Genomic DNA, 14,000 nt, shown 5'->3' with positions numbered 1-14,000 from the left:
ATGCACATTTGAATAATCTCTGAGAATTCTGGCAGTGCACCAACTGATCCATGCACAACTATCATGCCTTTTTTGTAGAGAATGCCATTACTAGAGACACTATCGTGAAGGCTAACTGCAGTTATATCCCAACATTTCTGACGGAGTGTAAGTGCTACATCCTCTTTCATAACATCAATGGGGTCTGTTGAGACTCACTCCACCTCCAGTAAGGATTTTTCAATACTAGGTATGTGCATATGATAGGCCACCATTAGCTGATGTTTTGTTGCCAAGGACAATGCTATGTTTTTGAAGTTGTTTGTGTGCCCAACAATCTGCTTGAAAAAGCGGTTTGGCTTCAAAGCACATTGTCCAGAGCGTAACAAGGGGTCCGAAGAGCCTTATCATTCCTGGATAATGTTCCAGAAAATGATGTTTTGGTAGCAGTGTTTGATCTGGAAAAAGTTCCTGATATCTCTGTCAGTGCCCTGAGATTTTGCACTCCAAGTACGCAACTGACTCATCACTCTCTGTTCACCCATGACTGCATGGCCAGGCACGACTCCAACACCATCATTAAGTTTTCCGACGACACAACAGTGGTAGGCCTGATCACCGACAACGATGAGACAGCCTATAGGGAGGAGGTCAGAGACCTGGCCGTGTGGTGCCAGGACAACAACCTCTCCCTCAACGTGACCAAGACAAAGGAGATGATTGTGGACTACAGGAAAAAAAAGAGGACTGAGCACGCCCCCATTCTTATCGACGGGGTTGTAGTGGAACAGGTTGAGAGCTTCAAGTTCCTTGGTGTCCACATCACCAACGAACTATCATGGTCCAAACACACCAAGACAGTCGTGAAGAGGGCACGACAAAGCCTATTCCCCCTCAGGAGACTGAAAAGATTTGGCATGGGTCCTCAGATCCTCAAAAAATTATACAGCTGCACCTTCGAGAGCATCCTGACTGGTTGCATCACCGCCTGGTATGGCAACTGCTTGGCCTCCGACCGCAAGGCACTACAGAGGGTAGTGCGTACGGCCCAGTACATCACTGGGGCCAAGCTTCCTGCCATCCAGGACCTCTATACCAGCCGGTGTCAGAGGAAGGCCCTCAAACTACCTCAACTAGCCGGTGCCCCCGCACATTGACTCTGCAATGGTACCCCCCTGTATATATAGCCTCCCTACTGTTACTTTATTTTACTTCTGCTCTTTTTTTTCCTCAACACTTTGTTGTTGTTTTATTTTTACTTGTTTTGTTAAAAATAAATGCACTGTTGGTTAAGGGCTGTAAGTAAGCATTTCACTGTAATGTCTGCACCTGTTGTATTTGGCGCATGTGACCAATAACATTTGATTTGATTTGATTTATGTACAGGGCCAACAACTAGTTATACTATATCTTTCAACTCTAAAATCAACTGCCATGCAGGTTCATCAGTATGTACAAGTCTCCCAACCAAAAAAGGAAGTAACCTCAGCAAACAGCTATTTTCATGCGCGTTGCCACCTATTGTCCTTTTATTTTGAAATGTGCGTTGTACCAAATGGGGGCGGTTTGTCTTATCTCCCCATTTGTATGGAAACGCCCAAATTAGCGCATTAAGTTGATCAAGAGTGAACAACTTCTTAGAAATAAGCAATCCAATACAAAGTGCAAGTTTGACAGGCACTATTCCCTCAAAAAGATAATGCACAATGTCAGGGGGTACGCAGTAGTGACGTCAAAGTGAGTAAGGGTGTCAGTCAAAACAAACTTCTATCACACCAAAGCAGCTTACCACTTTCTCCTGAGCTGCTGTGACACACATCTGGTGAAATTCTTTAGGTTCTGAGATTGAATGCTCCTGATTTCACTTCCTTCAACTGCACGTCTGAGCGCTGAGCTGTACAAAAGCGACAGAAAAATTATCCAGAGAAATTCTCAACAAATCCAGCTATCCCATGAGCCCCAAGGTTCTGCCACAACACACTGTACTGTGCCCTTGATAAACGCCCCAAGTTGTGGAATAAATATCCCTTGTTGTTCTAAGGCCACAAGATCATGCAAAAGTGGCTCTAATAATTTATTATAACCATATGTCTTTACATCGGCACTTTTGCATAACAATGCCAGATACATTTAGGACAGTGCTGAGTTACAACCTGGTGGCAAATTGCCTATAATCCAGTAAACTGCACACAATTTGTGTTTCTTGCGAGAGGTTCCTAATGGATTGCAAACTTCAAAATCTACATACAAGCACACAGAAATTCTTATATCGTCTCCTGACAGAAACTCATTATTCTTGTGGTGCTCAACATCCTGAAAAGATGTATACTGCTGATGATTTTCAGAATGTGTTGTGTGCTTATCAATGACCTTATCAAGCACATCATTACAAGTTAACAGCTGTTGTAAGGCCCTCAGTATGGGGACATATTGAAAGGTTATGTTTGTCTTTGCTTCAAGTACATATTCAACTGGGTCAACAACATTGAAAAGTTATAGAACTTTTTGCGTTTGAAAGCTGTAGCTAGCGGGCCATCCGTTCCAATTGCTTTTAACAACGGATTCTGAGCACAGAAAGCAGTGCCTAGCTCTTCAATGATCAACTGGTCAACTTGGAGGTTGTGCTTATTGGATATATCAACAGCAATGCTGTTAGATATAGGCCCTGTTGCAGAGGTCAATATGAAGTGCAATTCCTCCAGCAGCTCGTCAATTGCTGAGCTTGGTACATGTGAGAAAACCTCAAATTTTAAAAGCAAATTTTTGCTGTATTATGTCTGGAAGGTTGTCAGTCTCTGAGCCCGTTTCAATTAACATATCTGAATCTGTCCCAGAACCAAAGTCTGTAACTCCAGATACTTCCACAACTGAGTTGTCCTGTAAGTCTTCAGTAGTACTTCTCTCTATTCCAACTTTAAAGTATTTGATAGTATAAGTGTTGTGCTTCCTGTTCTTATGAGATTTGAATGTTCCATATACGTTTGTATGAAAATAACAATTCTGAAACATGCAAGTGATAGTTTCAAACCTCTTCAAGTGGTTGCTAATATGGGAAAAGTAATCTCTCGCAGAAGCTATGACACTCTGTGGAGAAAGATGGCAGCTAAATGTTACCAGCTCAGTACTTGCTTTAGGGTATTCTTTAGCATGAGATCTGGATAAATGACTTTTAAGAGCATTCCATGTTTTCAATCTGCTTGGACAACTGGAGTATGTGCATGGATAAGGGTGTCGCACATTCATATCACTGAAGAAGAAAAAAGAAAGAAATCCATAACATTCGAAAATATTAAAAACATGTTCTTTCCTCAACCTTTACTAAAGGCTTTAGTGCCAAACAATAGCTAGCACAGTATGTTTGAACATTTAATATTATGCAACTTCTGATATCTCTCAACCCTTTAACAACTAAAATTAGCCTAAAATTGACAGGAGTCAGTCAAAAAAGAGAATCAACAAAACTACATTAACGTTAGTGTAGCTACCTAGCTAAGAGAGGACATTAGCCAGAAGATAAACTAGCATGTTATGCTATGTAGCCATTGGAACGACAGCTAGTCTAATTGAACACAACGCACCGACAAATATTATTTACACACAAGGTATCCTAAATGTATAACTATATACTGTGGAATCACTATTGTTGATTTACTTACCGAAATGCAGGTGGATGTTGTCGGATAGTATGACCAAAGATATTCACAATTGGGTGTATTTCAGTTCCGTAAATTCCGTAAAATAGTGAACAGCTATAATCCTAGTGTTATCAAAAAGATGGTATATAATGTGGTTGTCACTATAAGCGGACGACTACACGAAATTTAGGAGGATGGCAAAGGATTATCAAATTAAATTAGTAAAGAGCCAAAAGCAATGATTGCGATCCACTTCCTTTTTTACACGTGCCGTGCTCCAGACTGAGCATGTGCAGGATAGGTACGGAAAGTGTATTGGGCGCTCTTTGTCTTTCGCAATTTAAATAATGAAATTATGTCGATTCTAGTAATGTCATGGAAGTAATCCTGACATGCGACTATATTATCTAAGTATAATGCAACTGGTTTAATTAAAATGTCAAAAGTGTGTTTATTTCGTAATTGCAACATATAAATATTATTTAATACAAAACAACTTTCTGCTTTAATGCTGTGTTTGTTCTTCCAGAAAATAGCCCCTGGCTATAGGGAGTAGATACACTGACTAATGCGATTTAACAATGTTTACTCAAAAACAGCTACTTCCAGTGTTTTGCATCGTGCCATTGGTGATAGCAGATACAGAGGCTACAATAGCAGATGAAGTAACATCTTACTGCAGTTTCAGTATTTTATTGAAGCATTTAAAAGATTACATGAGCAGGGCGGCAGGTAGCTTAGTGGTTAAGAGTGGTGTGCCATTAACCGAAAGGTCGCTGGTTCTGAGCCGACTAGGTGAAAAATCTGTCGATGTGCCCTTGAGCAAGGCACTTAACCCTAATTGCTCATGTAAGTCGCTCTGGATAAGAGTGTCTGCTAAATGACTGAAATGTAAATGTAGTAATGATTTACATCGCTAACCAAAAGGTTAACACCAAATTCTGTAATAGCCCTTGAATCAGATCCTTCACAAATCCCTAGTTGTATATGTTATTTAATTCAAGGCTGGGAAAGCCGTGATGGATCAACTTATGAAAAGTGTTGGCACCTACTGTTGCTGATAAACAGCCACTGCTCTGAAATGTACATATTTTAGCTGTGGTCTATACCATTGTACGAATAAGACATTGAGGTCAATGGCAGTCAGCCAACCAGTAATGTATTCCTCTCTTTACCCTGAATGGCTTTCAGCTTTATGATAGGCAAAGCTCTTTGGGGACTTCCTCCTCTTGACTCTGTACACTATCTGAGAGCAGGTGCAAAGCATGTGGATGGAACACATTGGCTCGCTCTATTTGTCTAATTTGTGTGTTTGACAGGAAAGACTGTTAAAACTGATACAATAGACATCTCTTGGTTGTTTTACGATGTATTTTTCCCACCATTTCAACCGTTCAGCTATAAATAATGACTTTAGTACTGGGTATGTACAGATAACGGATCTTAATTTGAGCCAGTTTGCTACAGCAGGAAAATAATCCTGCAGCAACAATAAATGTGAATTGTTATGTGGATTATAATTAATTGACATTTTCTGTAGGGGTTGATACATTTTTTGTTAGTGCAAATCAAGTCTGAAATGTTTAAGTGGAAATTACAAACTTTAGAAGCCTTTTTAAACCTTGAATACACTACAAGTTTGCATTTCCTGCTGCAACAACAGGATGATTAAATTAAGATATGGCATCTGTACAGTCGGATCAGTTGCACACATTTGCTAATACATTTTGTAGGTCCTATCAAGGACTAGTTGTTTCTATGAGACCATTGCTTTCCCCTGATGGAGACACCAACAGAAAATCACAGCAGCATGTTAAGTGCCACAAAATGGCTGCCAATTGGTCACTAATATTTAGAATAGTGTAGAGAAGTGAATTCTGGAAATAACACTCACGTGTGGGTCACTGCAGTGAGGCAGATTTTTAAATATTGTTTAGGTATGCATCACCTGTGCCTGCTGATAAGTCAGCCTCATTAGGCCCCCAGATGAAACACCCTGGTATTTCTCTATTGGCAGGGGCCAAGTTTGTGTTTCCGCCGGACATGGTGGCTCCAGAAAGACGCCGCGGTGATGGTGTGACCTACGTCAATATTCCCATCAGCCCCATGTCTAAGAAACAGCTGAACTACATGGAGTTGGAGCATCAGGAGCATGCTGGGGTCAGGGGGACCGGCCAACACCTTCCAGGACAGAGTAAGAGCCCATTTTCTCAATAACAACCTGTCTTTGGTTGTCCGCTCTTCTGTGATTCCAATGTCTTCGGTCTTGCTATGAATTTTTCTACAGCCAATTGACATGATGTGCCTCTTGAAGTGCACTAGTGTGCATGCCTAATTGGGGAGGACAGGCTCATAGTAATGGCTGGAACGGAATAAATTCACTCCATTCCAGCCTTTATTATGAACCGTCCTCCCCTGACATGTAAGTACACTGTATATTCAAAGTGATATTGTCATCAAAGACAATATCAAGCGGCACACAGTGTATTTATTGCGTGAGCACAAGACTCAAGTGTGAACATTTGTATTTCAGACTTCTTGGTGGTTGCTCACACTAGAACGGCAAAGAGGAAAATAATGGTAGTGCTGAGCGATTAACCGAAATGTCGGTTAATAATTCCCGTTATTAAACAACTAATTGACCGACATCAAGAACTATGTGGGACGCTGGGCTGAAGGGAGTTGTAGATTTCATTAAGCAAATATTCAACCTAGTTCAGCTCAGAAATTTGGTAATTAATTACCAGAGATGTTCACAAGTCTTCGAGGTAGAGTCCAAGTCAAGTCTCAAGTCTTTTAGGGCCAAGTCTAAGTCAAGTCAGAAGTCCCTTTTGGCAATGGCTTTCTGCGGGTTAGGTCTATAAACCTTGTAAATTATTTGGAGACTCCCTTCATTAGTCCATACTTGTATGAAAGAAAGCACATCAGGCACTATTTAAATCAAAATAAATGTCCTTTTAAAATGTAGACAGTTTACATGAATAAAAGTAACTGTACCGGATATGAAAAAAAGCAAACATAACATTTTAAAGTGCATGGTATTTTGTGGCAGACATTGTCTATATTTCACTTCATTCTGTCACACAAACAGAACCTCTGTAGGGGAGGGAAGATAAATGACAAGTATAAATGTAAACTAAAATGACTGACAGATGTTCAATAACTGCACTACTAAAGTGTTCTATATCCCTAAAATATACTTACTGACCTGGACACTTAACAGAAACACCATTTCCTGTAACAAGTAGCGAATTACGTCCTGTGCCCTAAGACAGAGAACATTTCTGTTGCAGACAGGTTACATTTCAGAAAGATCAAGTTTGTCTGCGTTCTTGCGCTGAGCCTGGCACGATGAGGGCACATGATGAGGCCTCCATGACTAAACACTCTCTCCACTGGGGCACTGGTGGCAGGCACAGCCAACACTGTCATTGCTACCTGCTTGAGCCTTGGAAAGGCTTTCGCATGGATTCTCCAAAAATCCAAGCAATCAACTTCATTTTCATCAGAAGATACTTGAATGTAGTGAATAATCTCTGCTCTGACAGATGACTTTATGTCTCCTTTCTTCTTGCTGATCTTGTTGCGGTAGCCAGAGAACAGTCTGGAGTTTTTGGCAGGTGGTTGTTCTTCTTCTCCACTACTGCTCTCCGTAACGGTGACTTTCCGTGTCTCAGCCAAAACAAGGTCTGAAAAATGTTCATTAAATTATGTATATAATCAAGAATATAACAGGATACATTATACATGAAAACAAATTCTATTTTATTTGAATGTAAGTGGCATAGAAAACGTTGCATGTTGCAATGCATTGTACCTACCAATCAGACTCTCCTTCAATTCAGCTTTATCTTCATGTGGTATGAGGACATCATGATCAAGCCAGAACAGGCAGAAAGATGGGTCCAGCAGTGCAGCCATTATGTATACATTGTCACCAAATTGACATTTTGTTGCCTGTTCATCCGAGTGCTCCATTCTGACATTCACAAACATCCCATGGAATCGGCGTTTGAGGGACTGCTCAGTGCTGTTACTAGACTGACTAGGTGACGACTTGTGCGCAGTATACTTTTCAGATGATAGTTGAGTGACAGTACACAAGGAAGGGCAGCACTGAGTCACCACTTTCTCCCCCCGAGTAAGGTCGGTGGCCTGGACAAAAGGGTCCAAAATGTCAACTAGCTCCAATAGCTGGCTCCATTCCCTTGATGATAAGCAGAGCTCCTTGTGTCCTTGGGCCTCAAGTAGAGTATTGAGGCTTTGTTGATTCAGATTGGTGACTGCTTTAACAAGATGGAGGATGGAATTCCATCTGGTAGACACAGCAGCAGGGATACTACGATTGGCTCTGAACTCAGCTTCAAATGCTTCTTTCAGACCACAGGTAGTATGTAGTAAGCTGCAAAGTTTAGTTACCTTAGCCATCACACAGTTTATGATTTTTGTTTCCTTTAGTCCATCTCTAATCACCAGTTGTAATGAATGGGCAAAGCACTGTAAGCGCTGTTGCCTGCAGTTGGTTTGGATAGCTTCAACATCAGCATTGTACTCTTCACCAAATTCTTCCCATAGGCTGGAGTTATCATCATCATCATCATCATCATCGCTTGCTTTGGGGAAACAAACTGTGAAGGCCTTTTTCATATTTGCAGTGTTATCACATATGATATAATCTAATTTATGTTTTATGCCAAAATTATCACATATTACTTCAAATTTATCACTGGTTCTTTCCCCAGTGTGTGACCCTGTGAATCTATCACAGCTCAACAGAACTGACTCCAGTTTGGGTGTTCTCTTCTCTTCCATGGCCATGTAATGGGCCGTTACTCCAATGAAGCCCCTCATGGTCCTGTCAGTCCATATATCTACAGCGACAGACACTGATTCTGTCTTCTCTAGGGCACTTTTGATTGTAGCCTCTTTGTTCAGTGTTAAGTCATGCAGGTGCCTGGTCAACGTGGGCCTACTTACTGGTCTATATTTGTCATCTACCACTGACATGAAATGCCTAAAGTGAGGGTTGTCCACTAAGGACATAGGCAGGTTGCAGGAAATGATCAGGTCTTGCAGTATAGCCTCTGTTATGGCCTTCTGCCTGGGGTGGCCCTGGCTGTACACATGGACACCTGTGGTGGTCAAGAATTAGTCAACGCTGCTCTGTCCTTCTGTCCCTGCGCTGGCCACCTTTGCTTTGCAGAATTCAGTGAACAACATGGATAGTTGTTGCTGACTTGAGATGGAAGTACAAGGACACAAATATATATGGTCTATGGGATTTTTCAGCAGAAATGTCCAAGAAGTTGCATGCTTTGAACTCTCGTTTTATACTAAATTACTTCCTACGACCAGGCTACAACGGAAAGTATATTAAATCCCATAGTGATATGCATATCGCTGAGATGTAGTTTAATAATCTGATAACAAGTAGGCCTAGCTATCTGACAACCCACCTCTTAACCTTTCGAGAAATATTCGACAGTAATACATTTCCAGTTAGCTAAAAGATGACACACAAGAAAGCTAGCTATATCAAGCTGGCATCTGCTAAACAGGCTATTATTAGTCTAACCACATTGTAATGTTGTTAGCTAGCTAGCCTAACTGACCTTTCGCGGTGAGTTTTCAAATGTCGGATGAAGTTAGATGTAGTTGCGCCAGCATCTTTAAATGTTAATTCCACAAGTTTTGCAAACAGCATTTCGTTTTTTGCCACTGGCATTATACTGCAGGTTCTTGTAACCAAATGTAATAACGAAAGCCTCACCACCTGATGACATTGTTGCTGATTACAATTGTTTAGCCGTAGTACTACAGTGACGTACAAATGACGCAGACGTTCTAGAACGCTTTTCAGCCCTCTGTATTAAACTACTATCTCTGTGTTACAATGCCGCCTGTTCCATGTTATCTGACAGAATGCACAACAAAAACTTATCCCAGTACTGACTTGCATTGTTCACGAGTCTCTCATCTAGTCTCAAGTCAATTGATCATGAGTCTAAGTCAAGTCGCAAGTCATTTTCTTTGCGAATTAAGTGCAACTCGAGTCCGAGTCTCAGACTCGAGTTTCCATCTCTGTTAATTACAATTACCATAATTCATTGCACCGGCTCGGACAGAGACTTTTTACGCCTGCTAAGTTAGGCTAGATACACACAGACCGCATGAGAGGGGAATGTGCACAACACAACGACGAGAGGGACAGAGACAGTTGGTGAAAGTATGCCTTATCTACTTTGAAGAACTAGTTAAATGATTTCGTCAGACAATTCTGCAGCATACTTAAGCAGGCTAGCCTAGATCAATTGGATGACTAAAGACAGTACAGTAGAGAGATAACGTTGGTTGTCTGGCTGGCTGGCTGGCTGCTACTGCCTGAGCAGAGATGAGAGGATGACTTTAAGGAATAAAAAATAATAAAGTAAATAAATAAAAACTAATTAATGTACACAACTGAAATATTGTATTATTTCATAGTAATTTCCTATTTTTCTATTGATGTCTACCTAATGTGGACCTGACAGAGGCAATGGAATATTTTCAATGTTTTGGCAATTGAATGTTCACTATTTTTGGCTTTGAGATTTTCATTAAAAAGCTCAAATTATTTGAATGTCTTTATTTCATCATGCATTTAATGTTTGAAAAATAATCAAAACGCCAAAAACGTGATAAAAAAAAAAAAGAAGAATGGACCGAAACCAAACCGACCTCAAAAAGCACGAATCGCTCAGAACTACAGAATGGTGAAGAGGGACAGGATAGCTTGCGACCACTGGCATATCGATTCCAAGAAGACTTGAGAGACTCTTGGTAAATGATAATCCTCCAATTCTTTTTTCCCTTAGTCGGAGATAAGGAAATAACCCTTCAATAATCACGTTGATTGCTCCCCGTCTTTGCCGAGCAACAACTGTCATCAGGCCCGGGGATGCGATAGCGCGGTCTAATTGGCAGAAAGGTCAACCATTAACGTCATTACTCTCTGGGAATATGAGGGACATTCTTGCTCAACGCGAGAAAGGTTCATTTCCAATGTCAGTGAGAGGGTTTCCGTCCCGGTGTGTGCCATCAAATGGCCACCCGGACTATTTACATTGACACCCTCTCCCCCTTTTGTTTTTACACTGCTGCTACTCTCTGTTTATTATCTATGCATAGTCACTTTACCCCTACCTACATGTAAAATGACCGACTAACCTGTACCCCCACACATTGACTCGGTACCGGTACCCCCTGTATATAGCCTCGTTATTGTTATATTATTGTGTTATTATTATTTTATTTTTATTTTTTTTAGTTTCTTTAGTAAATACTTTAACTCTTTCTTGAACTGCGTTGTTGGCTAAGGGCTTGTAAGTAAGCATTTCACAGTAAGGACCACACCGGTTGTTGTCAGCGCATGTGACAAATAAAATTGGATTTGATTTGATCCATCTATTACTTGGAGGAGCAGTGTTCCAGCTTAGCTGCGACAGAAGGTTATAGGGCGTTCGGAATACCGTGGTGAAGTCACTCGCTCTAATGGGTCATCTTCCCAGAATGTTTTGACTTGAGTGTGTGCGCGCGCGTATAAGGATTTGTCCACTTTATGAGATCGCCTGGAGAATGCATAACTGAAGCAATCTTGAAGTCGTTCTCATTGCTTCCTCTGTAGCTCAAGGACAGGAATATATTGCTGTTCTCTCATTTTAATGGTAATCGTACACAAGCCTGATCCCTCAGTGTTTTTTAATAAACCTCTCTACCGTGTTAATTCAATTTTTATTCATGACGTCCTGAACGGAGGATCAACAATACTCGTTAATATTACTAATCTCATGGACTGTATGGTGTTTCTTCTCTCTACAGGGAAAAGTTCCACTAAATACGCTCATATCGACATCACTGCTACGGATGCCGCCCACAAAACGGGTACCCAGCATGCCCTGGGGAGAGAGGAGGGTCTTCACACCCTGGAGCAGAGGAGGAGGGGAGTACCACAGTGACATCCCACCTCCAATCTTGACCTTGACAGGACCTCTGACTGGTCTAGACCAGACTGTTGTATAAATCTCTAGAATTCACCAGAAACTTGGATTTCCTGGGGTGCCTCCAGTTGCAATAATGTCAAACTCCCCGGAGATCTGATTGATTTCTTTAACACCAATTGTTGACAGCTTCCATTGAATTCTGTCCCAATTACTGGACTCTTCCGGGGCAGGAAAACCCAAAGAATCACGCCTTCTGCCCTCAGTGTGAATTCGACAGCACTGACACTCCACAATCATCACGAAAGCAACATGAAATCAAACTGTAAGGGGAAAAAAACAAAAGTTGCTGCTTGGATGGAAGGGAACATTTCAATCAAGGTTCTCTTTAGCCGTGTTCACATTGGAAGTTTAAAAGTGACTCAAATCCTATTTATTTGCATATCCGATTTGAATCTGTTCTTTTTCCTGCAGTCTGAGCAGCCAAAAAGCACATGGAATTGGATATTTCAAGCTACATTTCAAACCACATTCTGATTCCTGGCCATGTGAATTGTGTCCGAACGGTCAAATCGGAATTATTTGCCCTCAAGTGGTTTTTAGACTGTTATTCAGCATATCTTATTGCTTGCTAGCTACTCTGTTGACAGTTTGACAAAAACATGTGGTAGCTAACTAACTTGTTAATTGTTTACCAACAAATTAGTGAATGTACTAGAAAGCCAAACAGCTACCTAGCTAGCTAGTTGAATGCTGTGGCTAGCCAAAAAGGACTGGATCATCTTATCCTTTGAGGCTCTAAAAGTGTTCTTACACTATGATTTTGAACATTCAAAGCAACTGGGAAACGTCCATGGCAGGCATTGTTGCCACCTTAGCTTGCTACATAACTTCTGAGTGAAAGGAATCACAAGCACCACCAATCAGCCTACACCACTGCACACACACACACACACATCATTACTATGACAACTAGCGTAGCCTTGTCAGCAACTGCTGTCAGAACACACAAATCCAATTTGGTCACTTGTAACTTGCTGTTTGGACATTCACTTGTAACTTGCTGTTTGAAATAGATAATTTGAAAAACAAAACTGATTTGAGCATTAAGGCCTGCAGTGTGAACAAGGCTTTTGTGGATTCAGAAATCTCATTAGAAGGCATTATGTCACTGTCACAACCCGGGGCAGACTTGGGTGGAGTGGGGGGCTGAAAGTGCCAGTTTTAGGGGGAGTCATTACCCGGACAAGCGGTGAGTTTTTCACAGTGTTGCCTGTGCCACCCCAAATCTAATACAATACGATTAGGATCTCATTTGGGGAAGAGAAATTACGTCACCCTCCATAACTCCGCTCTGATTATCATTGTATTAATTCTACAGCGATTAGTTGTACAAAACACTTGATTGAGGCCTTTTGATAGAGGCTAGTTCAGCACAGGGCCGGGTAGATAATGGATAATCAGTCTATTTGTCCTGTACAGTACATCCAGTCTTACTCATTCAGAACATTCGCCAAGCTTTTTAGAAACTTTGTGAAGCTAATGCAACAAAGTGGGCATAGAAGCTGCGGCGGTCTTTGTATACCGATGAGAACAACATGATTAAGTCCTCATTAATGGCTTCTGATGACTCAGCCCAGGCTTGTTATTGTTCCGCGTTGTCTAAATGAACTTTGGTTGGCTTGAGTGTGCCTAATTGCCCACTGTTGACCACATCCGTAGAGTTCGTTTCTGGGCGCTCTCCATTTGTTTTTCAGCTTCACGGCTCACGTGGCTTCACTTAGGGACAGACACAGCTTTAGCAACACACCCTATAAATAATTCAGAACATGTCGAAAGAAAATTCATTCGATTTTTTCAGCTTCGCAGAAATGATAAATGTAAAACAATATCCCGGAAATGTTTGTCAGAAGCGCCTTTGGCCCCCATTATGCAACATATATTTTTGAAATAGATAATTTAAGACAGGAGTTCCTTTGTACATTTTACTTTAGAGGAATATAAATTGCTTCTTGTCTGTATTCCCTACTGTTTGTTAAACATTTGGACTATAGAATACGATAGCACTTACTATAGAATTCTGTAGTAAACTGTATTACACACTGTAGTATCCCTCGATCGTGTAGTGCTTACTATATCATTTTGTAGTGTACTGTAGAATACTATAGTAAATACTACAGAATTATCCGCAAAAAACACTAGTAAATACTACAATAATATACATAAAAACACTACATTGTCGTCAAACACACTTCAGTTTTTTAACTATAGTAATACTACAGTATTTAATTTGCATATACTCCACCCATTCCCCCATATTCTAATTTGTGCCACCCATGAGTGAGAAACCTACATGCCACGTATAGACTATATATTGTGTTCCCTACAGGTTATAGAAAATAGCAGAGGC

At 40.9% G+C, this 14,000-nt stretch overlaps 1 protein-coding gene across 1 annotated transcript in view; it reads left to right on the top strand.

The window, feature by feature from the left end:
- Positions 1-12,363, top strand: part of LOC121572704 (protein Dok-7-like) — a 48,560-nt gene extending 36,197 nt beyond the window's left edge. The window contains exons 11-12 of the mRNA XM_041884725.2: positions 5,632-5,808; positions 11,472-12,363. Coding sequence (XP_041740659.2) covers positions 5,632-5,808; positions 11,472-11,608 — 314 coding nt within the window. The 3' untranslated portion in view covers positions 11,609-12,363. The remainder of the gene's footprint in view (positions 1-5,631; positions 5,809-11,471) is intronic.
- Positions 12,364-14,000: the final 1,637 nt, after the last annotated feature.

This window comes from Coregonus clupeaformis, chromosome 8 (genome assembly GCF_020615455.1).
Source record: "Coregonus clupeaformis isolate EN_2021a chromosome 8, ASM2061545v1, whole genome shotgun sequence".
Lineage (NCBI taxonomy): Eukaryota > Metazoa > Chordata > Actinopteri > Salmoniformes > Salmonidae > Coregonus > Coregonus clupeaformis.
Note: the sequence above shows the minus strand (reverse complement) of the source record. Positions and strands in the feature narration are given on the sequence as shown.